This window comes from Hipposideros armiger, unplaced genomic scaffold, assembly GCF_001890085.2.
Source record: "Hipposideros armiger isolate ML-2016 unplaced genomic scaffold, ASM189008v1 scaffold_226, whole genome shotgun sequence".
Classification (NCBI taxonomy): Eukaryota; Metazoa; Chordata; class Mammalia; order Chiroptera; family Hipposideridae; genus Hipposideros; species Hipposideros armiger.
This window is the reverse complement of record NW_017731576.1, coordinates 2,166,236-2,183,573: the sequence shown is the minus strand read 5'-3', so window position 1 is coordinate 2,183,573 and position 17,338 is coordinate 2,166,236. Positions and strand designations below refer to the sequence as shown.

At 39.6% G+C, this 17,338-nt stretch overlaps 1 protein-coding gene across 1 annotated transcript in view; it reads right to left on the bottom strand.

The window, feature by feature from the left end:
• Positions 1-17,338, bottom strand: part of PCCB (propionyl-CoA carboxylase subunit beta) — a 55,655-nt gene that overhangs the window by 34,860 nt on the left and 3,457 nt on the right. The window contains exons 2-6 of the mRNA XM_019654596.1: positions 16,669-16,788; positions 15,571-15,639; positions 12,638-12,694; positions 10,500-10,613; positions 1,805-1,915 (exon numbers count right to left, since the gene is read on the bottom strand). Of these exons, the coding sequence (XP_019510141.1) occupies positions 1,805-1,915; positions 10,500-10,613; positions 12,638-12,694; positions 15,571-15,639; positions 16,669-16,788 (471 nt within the window). The remainder of the gene's footprint in view (positions 1-1,804; positions 1,916-10,499; positions 10,614-12,637; positions 12,695-15,570; positions 15,640-16,668; positions 16,789-17,338) is intronic.

Genomic DNA, 17,338 nt, shown 5'->3' with positions numbered 1-17,338 from the left:
CAGCAACTTGTCTGTTCCCCTTCCCCCAATTCCCCAGCACTGTTCCCATCCCCCAATTCCCCAATAAAAATCTTTAAAAAAAAAAATCAACGTAGAGAAATCAGTTGCATTTACATATACTATTAACAAAATATGTGAAAAAGAAATAAAATCCACCCATTCACAATAGCATCAAACACAACAAAATACTTAGGAATAAATTTAACCAAAGAGGTGAAAAATCTGTACACTGAAAACTATAAGACTCTGATGAAAGACACTGAAGAAGACACAAATAAATGGGAAGAGATCTCAGGTTCATGGGTTAAGAGTTAATATTGTTAAAATGACCATACAACCCAAAGCCATCTATAAATTCAGTGCAATGGCATTTTTGACAAAAACAGAAAAAAACCACCTATAAAATTTGTGTGGAACCACAAAAGACCCAACAAATAGCCAAAGCAACCCTGAGAAAGCTGGAAACACAACGCTTTGATTTCAATCTATACTACAAAGCTATAGCAATCAAAGCAGTATGGTTCTGGCATAAAAATAGACACACAGACCAATGGAACAGAAATAGCCCAGAAATCAAGAGCCCAGAAATACACCCTCACATATACAGTCACCCTACATTTGTCAAGGGAGCCAGAATGCTCAATGGGGAAGAGAGTCTCTTCAATAGGAGATGCTGGAAAAACTGGATAACCACAGAGGAAGAATGCAATGGGACCCCTATCTTTCACCATTCAGAAAAATTAACTCAAAATGAATTAAAGACTTAAATACCTAAAACTGTAAAACTCCTAGAAGAAAACATAGGGGAAATATTTCTTTACACTGGTCTTGGCAACAATTTTAGGGATATGACACCAAAAGCACAAGCAACAAAAGCAAAAATTAGTAAGTGGGACTACATGAAACTAAAAAGCTTCTGCACAGCAAAAGAAATAACAAAATGAAAAGGCAACCTACCAAATGAGAGAAAAATATCTGCAAATCATGTATCTGATAAGGGGTTAATATCCAAAATATATAAAGACCTCATATTAACTCAATAGCAAGTAAGATATGTGGTCATCTTAATTTTTAACACCCATTCCTGTTGTGGAACATTTAGGTTGCTTTCAATCTGTCACTAACAGAAGAGTACAAATTCAAGTAAGCTTCATTTAAAACTCATATTTCAAAGATTTTTATTAAAAATATGGCTAACGGGTGATCAGTTAGCTCAGCTGGTTAAAGCATCGTGCTGTATGTATATAACATACAACATTGTATCAGTTTCAGGTGTATATCAGTTCTAAAAATCATTTAAAAATATCATTCCTTCAAATCATGTTATAAAGATATCCACTTTTCAAAATGAAGTTGGAAATCAGATTTATCATTATCATCATAGACAAAATGTAATAAAATGGCAAACAGCTAAAGATATACACATGGGACATAAGAAACAATTTCTCAATAAAGAAAATTATAGAAAAGTCTTCCATGAGAAACTTTTTGAATAGGATTCAGTAAACAATAATCTGTCTGGGCAGAGGACAGGGTCCTTTGATTACTTGCGAATCATTTGCAATTCAGATCAACAAGTAAAATCACCCACCAATGAAGTACACAAGCACATTCTGCCACTGAACCCCCACAAGCTACAGATTTCATGCCAAAACCTTCTTTCCACTAAGACCTTATCATCACTAAGCTGAAAGCCAATGAGAAGGCAGATAACAACCCAGATCTGGGTCAGGAATTATTTTTATTGTAGGTGAGGTACTGCACAACTCTCAAAGGGCAGTAGAAACAGGTCTTTCTTTCTTACCTTTACCATGAACGTGAAGTCTGTTAGGGCCGGGGAGTAGACAGCCCCACCAGCACATGGGCCCATGATCAGAGAAATCTGAGGGATGACTCCGGATGCCATGACGTTCCTCTGCCAAAAGAAAAAGGTAAAGGTATCTGGTTACACAGGTGTTCAAGGCATTATCTGCAGAAAGACAAGGCAACAATAAAATTACATTTGGCTTTTACTCACAGAAATTCTATCCTGGAGGCAAGAGACCTATCAGTATAGTTTCTTCCAGAACTATACATGCAGTTTCTCCCCATAACTGGTGGGATGGTTGGCATAATACTTTCTGGGGCATAATACTCTCCCTTCCTTGGCAGTAGTCCCCCAAAAGTTCCACCAGTGCATGAGCTCGTGAAGAACCCTACTACTCTCACCCCAGCTCCAAATACACTTCAGGCCTCGCACCCGTCTGCACAAAGCTGTCTGAAAGACTAAATAAAAACCTTAGGCAGGGCCAGCCGAGTGGCGCGCTGGTTAAGAACTGGCTTGGGATGCAGAGGGCCCTGGTTCGGATTCCACATATGAGGGCCAGTGACACTGCCCTCCACAGCTAAGATGCTGAATGGCAGCTTGACCTGGGGCTGGGCTGCCATGGGGGCTGCCGTGGGTCGCTGGCGATGGCGTAGGCTGCAGCCCCTGCTACAGTGGGCTGCCATGGGCTACCGTGTGTAGCTAGCAGCCAGCGTGAGTGGCCAGCAGCCGCCATGAGTGGCCGTCCAGAGATGGGCAACCGATCCGCCTCACCTGGGAAGAGCGCAATGATAATACCAACATGGGCCAGTGAAGCAACGTCCTCCACAACTAGACTGAAGAACAAACCAACAGCAACTTGTCTGTTCCCCTCACCCCAATTCCCCAGCGCTGTTCCCCTCCCCCAATTCTCCAATAAAATCTTAAAAAACAAAAACAAAAAAACCTTAGGAAGAATACCCAGGGCCAACACTTATGCTGCAGCCATGACCTCCATTTCCTGCCCCTTCACACCCTACGCAGAGGGTAAGAGACAGATGCTGCTTTTCTCTGAGTCCTCAATGTCGGCCCACTCCAAGACAGGGCATATGAGGAAGAGGTCAGTAGCAGGAGCCAGAAAGGCTCCATAAAGACAAAGGTGTTGTGAAGGACCAAGCCTCAGTCCATCTCCTGGGCAAGGCAAGCTCAGGGCCCAATGACTCCTTGCCCAACTCCCCAACTTCTTCCTTCCTGTGAGTCCCATCAGCTTAAAAGAAGAATGTCCACTTTTAGCCCTGCCTTGGCTCTGCGACCAATCTCTATGAATCATACGACATAGCTCAGAACAGTACAAAAAGGCGCCTATAGAGAGAGGATTCTGGGAAGATGGCGCAGTCGGAAGCACCAGGAATCTGTCTCCCCACCTTGAAAACAACTGCATTGGCATTATCTGTCTGATTATATAACTTTTTGGGACTCTACTGAGTCTATTGAAGATTTGCAACTTGCAGGGGGAAATTTGGAGGGTAAATTGTGGTTAACTTCGGTCAATTTCAACTCTTAGCACAGTTGCAGCTACCCACCCCCCACTCCCAGCCTTAAGGCATGGACTGTGCATGTGTTCGTGGAGCAGTTTACATAGAGCTTTCAGGAGGCAGGGTAGGCAAATAGGACCCTCTCCTTCAAATATCAGGGATCTGTGTTCTGATCTTAGATTTCTGATCCCGATCTCAGAGGTGCAGTTAGGGAGGTGGGTGGCCACTGTTACATTTCCCTCCATTGTTGCAAGCCCCTCCCCTTCCAGTTCAACATCACTAATTAGGGAAACGCAAAATCAAAACTAAAATGAGACACAACATTATATGCATTAGGATGGCTACTATAAAAAAAAAACAGAAAACAAGTAGTGTAGGTGAGGATGTGCAAAAATGGGAACCCTTGTGCACTGTTAGTGGGAATGTAAAATGGCATAGCCACTGTGGAAAACAGTATGGGGGTTCCTCAAAAAATTTTAAATTATCATGTGATCCAGAAATTCTACTTCTGGAAATATACCGAAAGAATGTAAAGCAGGATCTCAAAGAGATATGTGTATACCAGTGTTCACAGCAACATAACTTACAATAGCTAAAATGTGGAAATAACACAAATGCTCAACAATGGATAAATGGATAAACAAAATATAGTATGCACTTACAATGGAATATTATTCATCCTTAAAAAGGTAGGAATCGGGCCGGCCGAGTGGCGCGATGGTTAAGAACTCGCTTGGGATGCCAGAGGGCCCCGGTTCGGATCCCACATATGAGGGCCAGTGACACTGCCCTCCACAGCTAAGATGCTGAACAACAGCTCAACCTGGAGCTGGGCTGCCATGAGTCGCCGGCGATGGCGTGGGCTGCAGTCCCTGTGGCAGTGGATTGCCATGGGCTACCGTGTGTGGCCAGCAGCCAGCGTGAGCGGCCAGCAGCCGCAGTGAGCGGCCGTCCAGAAGCCGGCGACTGATCTGCCTCGCCCGGGAAGAGCGCAATGATGGTGCCAACTTGGGCAGGTGAAGCAACATCCTCCACAACTAGATTGAAGAACAAAACGACAGCAACTTGTCTGTTCCCCTTTCCCCAATTCCCCAGCACTGTTCCCATCCCCCCAATTCCCCAATAAAAATCTTTAAAAAAAAAAAAAGGTAGGAATCCTATCACATGCTACAACATGGATGAACCTTGAGGACATACACAAAATGTAACAAGCCAGTCACAAGGTCCAGACTGCTTCGCTGATGAATTTTACTGAACATTTAAAGAGTTAATGTCAATCCTATACAAGTTCTTCCCAAAAAGTGGAAGAGCCAGCAACACTTCCAAATCATTCCATGAAGCCATATAATTAGGATACCAAAACCAGAAAAAAAACAAGACTCAATGAAGCTGGGGAAAAAATTCACATCAGCAAAACAAATATCTCTTATTAATATAGACTCAATAATACTCAACAAAATACTAGCAAACAAAACCCAGCAACTTATAAAAAGGATGACACACCATGACCAAGTTGGATTTATCATAGGAATACAAAGTTGGCTTAACATTGAAAAAATCAATTAATGTAATATACCATAATAAAAGAATAAAGGACAAAAAGACAAAAAAACATTATCTTATTTATACAGAAAAAGCCTTGGACAAAATTAAACACTCCTTCATGATAAAAAAACACTCAACAAACAAGAAGTAGAAGGGAACTTCCTCAACTTGATAAAGGGCACCTAAAAAAAACTCAGTTAACATCATACTTAATGGTAAAAGAATGACTGCTTTCCCTAAGTTCAGGAACAAGACAAGGACGTCCATTCTCACCACTTCTATTCAACATTATACTGCATGTTCTAGCCCAGGGGTCGGCAAACTTTTCAGACAAAAGAGCCAATCCTGTCCCTCACAACAATTTAAAAATTATTTGAGAGCCATAAAACAAATGATATCACCATTATGTGAATAATATCCTTTAAAAGTTTTATAAATGAAACTATGATAGTTTTATTTTCATTTTCAATTTTACTTCAGAGCCACATGTACGTACCCAAAGAGCCGCATCTGCCTCGCAAGCTGCCGACCCGTTCTAACAAAAGCAATTAATCAAAAAAAAAAAGAAATAAAAGGCATCCAGATGAGAAAGAAACAAGTAAAACCATCTATTTGCAGAAGGCATGATCAAGTACATAGGAATCCACACATTAAAAATATTAGAGCTAATAAAAAGTTTGGCAAGGCTGCAGGATATTAGGATTGATACATAAAAATCAACTGTATTTCTGTACACTTGCAAAGAAAAACCCAAAAAGGAAGTTAGCAAAACAATTCCATTCTTAATAGTATCAAAAATAATAAAATAGGTATAACAAAATAAGTGTAAGACATGTACGCTAAAAATTACAAAATATTGCTGAGATAAAGACAACCTGAATACATGGAGAGATATTCCATCTATAAGGCGTGGAAAACTCAGTTCGTTAAAATATAAACTCTTGCCAAATTGATCTACAGACTCAATACAGGTCCTACCAAATCTCAGCAGGCATTTCTGTCAGTTGACAGCTGATGCAAAAATTTACATGAAAATGTAAAGGACCCAGAAAAGCCAAAACAATTTTTATTTATTTTTTAAAAGTTTTTATTGTATGGATATAGACATGTTTTCCTTCTACTGATATTTAATTATTTATTTTATCTCTGTTCTATTAGTGATGACAATTTTTTTTTTAACTTTATTGGGGAATAGTATGTTTTTCCCAGGACTCATCAGCTCCAAGTCAAGTTGCTGTCCTTCAATCTAGTTGCAGAGGGCGCAGCTCACTGGCCCATGTGGGAATCGAACAGACAACCTTGTTGTTCAGAGCACACACTCTAACCAACTGAGCCGCCCGGCCACTCCCAAAGTAATTTTTAAAAAGAACAAAGTTGGAGAACTTTACCCAATTTCAAAACTACTAGAAAGTTATAGTAACCACGACAGTGTGTTTGTGATGCAAGGATAAGTATATAGATCAATAGAAAAGAATTGAGTCCAGAAATAAACCCTTACTTTTATGTATGGTCAATTGATTTTCCAAAGTGCCCCAACAATTCAAGGAGGAAAGAGTAGTCGTGTCAACAAATGGTAGTAGGACAAGGATGAATTTAGACCCTGACCTCACACCATATGCAAAAATTAACTCAAAATGGATCACAGACCTAATATAAGAGAGCCAAACCTATAAAACTCTGGAAAAAAAAAAACATTGGACAAAATTTTCATGACTTTGTATTGGGCAGAGTTCTTATACATGACAATAAAAGTATGATTCACAAGAGAAAAAAATTTGATAAAATGGACTTAAAATTTTTACACTTTTGCACTTCAAATGCCACCATTAAGAAATAAAAAGGCAAGCCACAGATTGGGAGAAAATACTTGCAAATGATATATCTAATCAAGGACTTGTATCTGGAAATATAAAGTCTTAAAACTAAAATCCAATTACAAAATGAACAAAAGATCTGAATTAGACATTTCAGCAAAGAAGATATACAAATGACTAACATGTATAAGAAAACATGCTCTACATGATTAGTAAGCAGGGAAATGCAAATTAAAACCAGTGAGATATCACTAAAATGACTATGACGAAAAAGACTGACAATACTAAGAGTTGGCAAGGTTGTGGAGAACCTGAAACCCTCAATACATTGCTTGCGGTAATGTAAAATGGTACAATCATTTTGGAAAAAAATTTGGCAGTTTCTTAAAACTTATAAGACCCAACTCTTATAAGATACCCACTCTTAGGTATCTATGGTTATGAAAACATGTCCACACAAAAAATTATAAACAAATATTCATAGCAACACTTTTGTTTCACGAGTATCATTATTGCATTGTATAAATTTGTAATCACATACTCTTGAACAATATTGATTGTGCAGATATGGTTATAATGCAACTGTCCACAGAGAGGTATTATGTCTCCTCCATAGAGATGGTAAAACATTTTTCTACCTTGCCAATCTACCCATCCCCCAACCCCTTTTAATTTATAGTTTATAATATTTGATCCTGGCTTTATTGTTCATACCATCCATTCTTGAGTTTATCCTCTTGTAAGTGTGTCCAGTGACTTGTAATAATTCCTTATTTTACTTTTTTTTTTCTACCTGACCAGCACTAGTTAGGTAATCTGCCTGATAGACCCCTGCCATTCCCTAAAGTAACTTTTCAATAATCAATTCACTTTTTTGCCTAGTATAACTTGTTACTGTTCCCTTTTTCTATAAAAGTTTTAATTTTGTACAGCTCCTTGGAGCTCCTTTTTTTCCACTAGTGAATTCTATCAAATATTTTTTAGTCCTCTTCACCTTTTTCGACCATCCTTCCACACTCCACCCACCTCGGGCAAACATCAGTTTGTTCTTTTTCTGAGTCTGTTTTGTTTTGTTTGTCCATTTGTTTTGTTTTTTAGATTCCAAATATAAGTGAAATCATACAGTATTTGTCTTTCTCTGACTTATTTCACTTAGCATAATAACCTCTAGGTCTATTCTATCCATGTTGTCGCAAATGGCAACATTTCATTCTTTATTGCTAAGTAGTATTCCATTGCATATACTCATATATGTAAATATACACCACACCTTCTATATCCATTCATCAATCAATGGACACCTAGATTGCTTCCCTATCTTGACTACTGTAAATATTGGGTTGTCGGGAAAGTCATGATGTATTTTTCTATGTTTTTTGTTGCAAAAATGTGTCATGACTTTTCCGACAACCCAATAATGCTACAATAAACATTGGGGTGCATTATCTTTTTGAATTAGTGTTTTTGTTTCTTCGGATTAATACCCAGAAGTGGAATTGCTGGGTCATATGGTAGTTCTATTTTTAATTTTTTGAGGAATCTCCATACAGTTTTTCCATACTTGCTGCACCAATTTACAATCCTACCAACAGTGCACAAGGGTTCCCTTTTCTCCACATCCTCGTCAACATTTGATTTTTTTAATAATAGCCATTCTGCCAGGTGTAAAGTGGTATCTCATTATGGTTTTTATTTACATTTCCCTGATGATTATGTCCATATATATTATTTAGCAATAAATAAGAATGAATCACTAATACACAATATAATATGACTGAACAGCAGCAAATATTATGCTAAGTGGAGTCAGATACAAAAACTAGAGACAGAAAGCTGATCAGTGGTTGCCTAGGGCTGGGCAGGAACTCACTGCAAAAAAATCAGGGGGGTATTTTTGGAAAGAAAGGTTCTGAAGCTGGACTGTGGTGATAGTTACACAACTATAAACTTATTAAAAATCACTGAATTATATGTTTACAATAAATAGATTTTATGGTTTGCAAATTATACCGCAATAAAGTTGTTTTTTAAAATGTCAAGGTCATGGAGGACAAAAAAAAAATCTGAGGAACTGCTCCAGGTTAAAGGAGATAAAAAAGATACAGTAACTAAAAGGCAGTACTTAACCCTGGATGGGATCCTGGGAGGTGGGGGGTGAGGGGGTGGAAGGAAGCTATAGAGGGCTTTATTAGGATCATTTGATGAAATCAGAATAAGAGCCATGGATAAGAATAATACTGACGAATCAATGTTAAGTTCTCTTATTTTTAATTATTGTACCCTGGTTGTACAAAAGAATGTCCTTATTCTTAGGAACCACACAATGAAGGATTTAAGAGATAAAGGAGGCATAATCTCCAATTTACTATCAAATTTACCCCAATTTACTCTCAGAAAAACATGCAAGTATGTACATATGGAGAGAGAATGATAAATTAAATGGGCAAAATGTAAACAACAGGTGAATCTGGGTAACTAACAGAGTTCTTTGTACTATTTTTACACTTTTCTATGAAGTTTGAAATTACATCAAAATAGTTAAAAAATAATAACAATATAGGCAGGAGGGAGTGGGTGGAGGTGTAGACATGGCAAGCAGCATTAGTAAGCAATTAACTAAGCAATGCAGATCTTAAAGCCTATCCCTTGAAAACAAAACCCAACCGCTCCAGCCTCTACTCATAAAGACCTATTAGACTAGAAAATGTTCTAAAATCTTGAGAAGCTCTAAAATGTGATGGCTTACTGCCACTTCTCATAGGGCCACTCTTTCTTTCCTTCGTTTCTACCACAGGCATGACTTCCAGTATAGGGGCCAGTGTACACCTTTCAGGCCTAAACTGTTCTAGCCAAAGTCACCCAAAAAACTAATTCTCCCCAGTGGCTTATCCCTGGAGCTCAAGTTTAAAGAGTAAAAAGTAGGTTTAAGATCTACAAAGTGGCTTCTCAACTAACACAAGGGCTCCTACAACTAGCAGAGTATCTTACACAAAGTAAACACACATTTTTCTGACTGATCATCAAGGGCAGTAGCCAAGGATACAAACCCTCACAAGCCTGCAGGCCCGGGGACGACAACAACAGCTGCCCTGATTATAAACAATGTCTGCCTGTCTCTTTCCTTCCTTCTCCCTTTCCTCCCCTCCCTGGAAATGCTGATCTGTCCCTTTTCTCGAGTTTCCTTCTGGCAGTTATCTCTCTCCCTTACCCCAATATCCATTTCTGTACCTCTCACAATATACTTCCTACTTCAAAAAATGAATTAAATTTACTTTTGTGTTTTTCATTTCTTCCTCTTTTAGTCTAAGTAAACAGAAAGATTATCTGGAAAATATGTTCACCAATATTTCTAAATGATAGGATTTGGGGTGATTTCTTTTTTGTAATAAGATCTTTTTTTATAATATTTTTTGTAATAAGATCTTTTGTATAATGATCTTTTGTGTTTTAACCAGAAAAGAAAAAAGAAAAAAGAAATGCATTTTATAAAAAACTCCTAATTCTAACAAATCAGTTCATTTCAACCTTTTATATTCCCTTATCCTACTTTTAAAAAAAAGAAAAACGTTTACGCAACTTATGATCTTTGTTTTCCCCTATGAGTGGCCTTCCATGAGAAAAAAAACAAAAACCCTCCCCACCTACTTTCTCTAGCTTTTCATCTACCCTTCATGCCACCCCCGGTTACACAGAAAGGAGCCACAGAACAGAGACAATGGGGCAAAGAACAATGACAGATGGGAGAGCTCTGACAAGAACAGAGCTTACAGAACTAAGCTCTGTACTTTTTTACTCTCTATACTCTATTGACCAGGTTCTCACCAGAAAGATGTCTGCATAGCCAGCCAACGACTCTACTCCCTCTTGGATCCGTGCTCCCCCAGAGTCATTCAGTCCAATCACTGGAGCCCCCACAGTCATGGCTTGGTCCATGATCTGAGACAGCAGAGAAATCTTTTGTGAGACAACTAAACCTGTTATCAAAAACAGCCTGTACAAAGCATCATAATGTTTTCTGGAAAATGTCCTGAGTGCACATTTTACAACAGGAGTAATACTGGCTTCATTCCCCATGATGATTGAGAACCAGATATTTAAAGGGATAAATAAAGCCCCACCCCACCCCCAAACATCCAAGAGCCAAAGCACTTCCTATTAGCAGGGGATAAGACTGCTCATGGCAACCATTTCTAGAGCCACAGGCCCAGGCTATACAGTCATATACCACATAAGGACATTTCAGTCAACGATGGACCAATATCTGACAGTGGTCCCGTAAGATTATAATGGAGCTGAAAAATTCCTATTGTTTAGTGATGTCATACTCGTAAAGTAGTAGCACAACACATAACTCATGTTTTTGTGGTGATGCTGGTGTAAATAAATCTACTGCGCTGCCAATCATACTCGTAAAAGTATAGCATATACAGTACATAGTACTTGATAATAAATGACTGTGTCCCTGGTGTATGTATTTACTATAGTTTTTATCATTATTTTAGCATGTACTCATTCCACTTACTAAAAGTTTGCTGTAAAACAGTATGTTGTGTTACTCCAGCAGCAGCCTCATACATCCTGTCCTTACTGCATCTCTTAAATGCATCATTTTCTCTTGTGCTTAATTTAATCTCGTGTTGTTTTGTACATTAACATGCTATGCAGGCTTGTAGCCTAGGAGGAATGGGCTTTTACCTGTAGCCTAGGTGTGTGAAAGGCTATACCAGATAGGTTTATGTAAGTGCACAACAACGAAATCACCTAATGATGCATTTCTCAGAACATATCCCCATCATTAAGTGGCATATGACTAGTATTTTCCCGCAGCCAGTTCTGTTCCTGGTTACTCTTTTGAAAGAGCTAACAGTGGACAGAATGGCAAAGAAGTATTTTCATGAAAGTAATTAACTTGAGGCCAGGCCCAGGCCGGCTTTTACCTCTAATGAGACAGATTTTCCTCGTATCAACATTCCTAACCGCCCTTAAAAGTCTACAAAGCACTTTCACTTCCATCATCTCATTTAATGATCAAAACAGAGACAGTGAAAAGAGAAAAATTAGAAGGTTTAAAAGGTAGGTGATTGGCCCAAAGTCTCAGGAGTAATATACGTGCAGGACCATGTCTAGAATCCAGGTGTTCCATGACACACAGAGAAGCCCCTTCCAGCTACTAACAATCAACTCTACCTTTAACTCCAAAATTCTCCAAATATGATCTTTCATTCATTTCCAGAGCATCTCATCTCTAGCAGTGTTTTTAAAATACCATTGTGTAATCCTTGTACTGCTCTTTATTTTTTAGCAACTGGACTCTCCACCTAGACTGTGGGATCCTTACCTGGGGTCCTCAGAACCCCAAGGCATCTGTAAATACATTCAGGGAGTCCAAGAACTTGGATGGGAAAATACTTACATCTTTGTCTTTATTAACTCTAGCTGATCTTTAGAATTTACTTCAGTTATAAATACAGGCAAAAAAAAAAAAACCCACAGAAATATTAGAAATACCTGTGACTTTGTCATTAATAAAAGCCACAGATATGTGTCACATCAAACTTGTTGCAAATATCTTGAAATGTCATTTTCATTCATGTCTATCTGAAATTGTAGCAGTTCAGATCCACTGCTAAATCTTGTTATTTAATGCATGAACATGGAAGCACATATACAAATGTGATTTTTTAAAAATATTTTTAATCTTTTGTAGTACTACATATTTCATTTTAAGCCATGTAAAAACTGAGGGTCCAGGCGTCACAAGCCTGCCAAAGGGATTCATGGTACAAAAAATGTTAAGAGCTCCTGCCCTGGACTGAAGACACCTTCAAGTCTGCACCATATCTTGCACACCTCTACTCCACCCTACATACCCAGCTCAGTGTCTTGTGCCCCAAAGATACTCAATATACACTATGTGGCTGATGAAAATACTGGGTTTGTTGTCACTATTAAATACTTACTTTGCAAATCTTTTGGGCATGTGCTCCCGACAGACTGCCTCCAAAAACTGTAAAATCCTAAAAAGAAAACAATTAAATAAACAAATATGGAAACTAGCAAGAGATGAAGAGTCAATAGGAAGAAATAGAAAATTCATAGTTTTTAAGGATTTTCAGAAGTTTAAAGAATTAGAAAAAAGTCTGATATATAAATTATTCCATAGAATATTGAATAAAATATCTTAAAGGGAGTTCATGTATTGTCAAGAGCAAAACACCTAGTCTTTATTCTATAAAAATGATTTGTAGCTCTGAGGAAAGGAAAATTTTTCATGCAGAATTCGCCCAAAAATCAGATTCTACAGATGTCAAACAGTGGGGCATTTCTATTACTAGGAAACATTTGCAGTCTTGACAAGGGAGGTGAAAAAAGTGAATTGGAGCCCTCACTGCTTCCTCTTGCTTATAACTTTTCATTACCTTCTGATGTAAAGGACTTCTTGTAGGAATGACCTCCTTTCTAAAACCTCCTCCGAAAGACAGTGGGAAATTAAAAACAGATTCAGCATGAGGACAAAAAAGGAAAACAGCAGAAGAGACACTGAACAAATCTGAGGGGAAATGAAAGCAGAAGAATATCAGACTTAGAGCAAATAGAAGCCTATACACCTGCAGCAAGAGTAACCGCAAGGAGGGGACAATTCAGGAGCCCTAGAAAGTGGGGAGTGAGGAGGGGAAAAATACAGATAGAAAGTCTGTGTTAGAAGCAATTAGACCCCACAGGGGTCCTTTACCATGAGAGGAGAAGGTTTATTCTCTACAAAAACTTAAACCAGAGGATTCACAATCCTCTGAAATGCTTGCTCATCTTGCAGAACACTCTGGATTCACAATCACCAGCCACTAAAGAAGGCAAAAGTGAAGCTGAAAACAGGTGAGATGAGGAGCCTGTAAACTAAATGATGAGCCAGCACTGGCCCCTTCCTTCCCCTTACTCCCCTCCCCCTAAAACACACCTACAGCCAATTACCAGGCAAGAGACTAAAGCTGCTTCTCGGGAAGAACAGAAGCTCCACAGGAAAAAGGCCTGCAGATGTTAACACTTTGGAGAGCACTACCAAAACAGCTGGCGCATCACTCCTCACCTTCAGTATCCTCCGGGGCCTATTTCAAATGCCTCATTTTCCCTAAAGCTCTTCTCAATCGTGGATGTGATCTTCCCTTGTCCTGAGCCCACACAGTACCTGCCCGGAAACTCTCCAGCCCCATCTATACTGTAGTCATTGCTGTTCCTCCCCATTCTATCTACAAAATGATTAGCGTGTTCAGGGCAAGAGCTGGCTCAGTTATCTCTTCCTCCCCCTTACATCCACCTTACCTCATAGGCATAAGGAGTGCTCAGAAGCATCAATTCAGTGAATTGTTGTATCTACTTAATAGTTAGGAGAAACACTGTGTCCGGAAAGCACAACTTTCTCTGTTCTAGCTACCTTATTTACGGTTCCATCTGTACAAGTGTTTGCCTAGCTCTCATAAATTACAAAAAAAAAAAAAAAATGATGATTCCGTCCATTTAAGCATTTGGTAGACCCCATTTATCAGGGTTTTAAAACATTTCAAAGGTAGTTCAATTAGCAAATAAGTAGTGTCTAAATAAAATCAATTTAAAATTAACCAAGCATAATTATGTTAATATCAAACCCAGAAAACATTTTAGGTTCCTAAACAAGCTCTATAACTTTAGGTCTGTTAAAGGAACTAAATACAGTAATACCTTGGTTTGCAAGCATAATTCGTTCTGGAAACAAACTATTCGTATTGCAAGACATTGCTCGTTTACCACGTTAAAATGTATTAGAGATGCTTGCTCATCTTGCGGAACACTCACAAACCACGTTACTCGCAATCCAAGGTTTTACTGTACTTAGAATTATATACATATTTTTACCTCTCAGGAGGGGAAAAGAAAAGTCAAACCCAAAATAGCATACATGTTCTTTGTGTTCGTTTTCTATTGCTGCTATAACAAATTACCACAAATTCAGTGGCTTGAAACAACACAAATGTATTACCTTAACAGTTCCACAATTTAAAAATTCTGCATGGGTCTCACTGAGCTAAAAACAAGATTAGCAAGACTGGGCTCCTTTCTGGAGGCTCCAGGGGAGAATTTGTTTTCTCACCTTTTCCAGCTTTTAAAGGCCATCTGCATTCCTTGGCTCGTGACCCCTCTTTCTTCATCCCCTAAACCAGCAACTGCAGGCCATGTCCTTCTCACATCACATCAGTCTGACCTCCTCCTCTGCCTCTCTCTTCCACTTTTAAGGACACTTGTTATTACATTGGGCCCACCTGAATAACCCATGTTACTCTATTTTAAGGTCAGCTGATTGGCAACATTAGTTCCATCTGAAAGTTTAATTCCTCTTTGCCATGTAAGGTGACATATTCACATGTTTCGGGGATTAGCACTTGGATATCTTTGGGGGCCATTATTCTGCCCACTACATTCTCCTATGGTCTCTGTATAAAGAAACTATTTTGATGCAGCCTGATAAAACTTGTTTGAACATTTTCATGAAAGCCCAAAACACAGAGGCCTAAGGTTCTGAGAGTCAAGTCCCCTCGCCCAGGCTGCATCAAGGTCTCTCAGGTCCGGCTGCCCTCAAGGCACATATCCAACCTGCCAAGAGGAATCTCACTCAGAATAAATTCCTGGTTCCTGGGACTTACATGACTACTGCCCTGTGATCTTCCCTCAAACAGACTAAGGATTCTTTCTCCCTAAGAAAAAACACGGAGTATAATACTGTGGACATATGCACTGAAATAAGTAAATCCCTCCTCTGCCCCAAACTACATGCAAGTTTTCATACCCCAAGGCTCCTGGCTCACATATTTTGCTCCTGGCTCTGCCCTCAAGGGAAACTCCACCTACTGGAGTTAAGAAATACCTGACTGAAGACATAAACCAATCTTCCATTGATTCGGCCCCGTCCAGTGACCACACTGTCTCCAGGAAACTACCAGAAAAATTAAAAATAAATAAAGGTTAAAAAACACAAACACTCCTGTTAATGAATTTAGCCATTATGCCCCAATAAAAAACACCCCCCCAAAAAAAAAAACCACCACCCAAATTTCTTAAAATTCAATATGAATTAGGAACCTGAAGGAATCTTCCCATCCCCCCTCAGTTCTGCAATAACAAGCACTGGTCTGCTGCTTCATCAACAGAAATGAGGGCACCAGAGTCTTAGGCCTCATCCTCCTCCCTAAAAGCAGAATAATCGAGACCCTAATCTAGGGCTGCTACCACCAAACACTCACAGGAAGAAGGACACTTCAAGAAACATGGCAACTTCTACAAAGACCCACACTTCACCCCCAAACCTTAAAGAGGCAAAGCCATCATTTTACTTGAAATCCTAGTAATCACTGGGATATAAAATATAATAATGGCTCAAATGGAGCCAGCTGGTTTGGTGTCAACTTTACAAATCTTTGATCACAAACAGCATTTATGCTGAAGAACACTGACCAAAAGTGAGTCCAAAGAACTCTGTGCACTCATGGAGAACACCCAACTGAAGGAAGAAGTGTCAGTGACTCTGATCTCAAAAAACCCAAAGGCATAAACTTAAAGTATATTAAAATAGGCAAGTAAGTGGTCAGCCTTTAGAGGTCTCTGGTGCTTAGACCAGAATGAAACTAAAAGACATTCTCACCTTTCCTTCCATGTTTGTTATTCTATACCTGCAAAAACTATGAACCCACAACCAGAGCCCTGGGAACTGGGACCAGAGTCCCACTGCACAAGTTATGAGCAGTCCACTAACATTCCTTTGTTCACAGACAAAAGTAAGTGGGGGAACCTGAAGGCCCCAGCAGTGCTTCTCCAGAGGCACTTTTGCATTCCAGGGCCCCAAACTTGAAAAATTTTCAATGTATCCTGAGTTCCAGAAAGATTTCATTAGTCTAGTGGGTAGGCCAGCAGAGACACAGCTGGAAAGTCCAACTTGGAGGCTCACACCACCATTGTGAACAGATACCTTATTCTTATCAGCATCCATTCCAAAATCTGAACATCTGTGTTCCACAAACATGTCGCTCTCAACAAAACTGTCAGGGTCCAGCAAGAGACTGATCCGCTCTCGGGCCGTTAGCTTCCCCTAAAACGCAACAAAAATAATTCAGTGATGTCATCATAGACAAAGTCAGTAAGCAAGGAGTGCTCAAAGGAGGACCAGGAGGACAGGTTTTGTCCCTTCACCCCATGAGAAAACCTCTATTCTATCAACCTTCCCAGTTAGGAAATCGGGGTAGACAGAGTACTCCAAGAGCCACCAACAGTGGAAGGCATATAAGGAAGTAGAAGGAGGAAAAGGTGGAGAAGTGGGGGTAAGGAGAGCCTGACCCTGGAACAAGATAACTAGTTCCACAAACATTTATTAGAGACCTAAGGAACAATAAAAAGAATGCAGGGCCGGCCGAGTGGCGCGATGGTTAAGAACTGGTTTGGGACACCAGAGGGCCCCAGTTCGGATCCCACATGAGGGCCAGTGACACTGCCCTCCACAGCTAAGATGGTGAACAACAGCTCAACCTGGAGCTGGGCTGCTGTGAGTCGCAGGCGATGGTGTAGGCTGCAGCCCCTGCGGCAGTGGGTTGCCATGGGCTACTGTGTGCAGCCCGCAGCCAGCGTGAGCGGCCAGCAGCCAG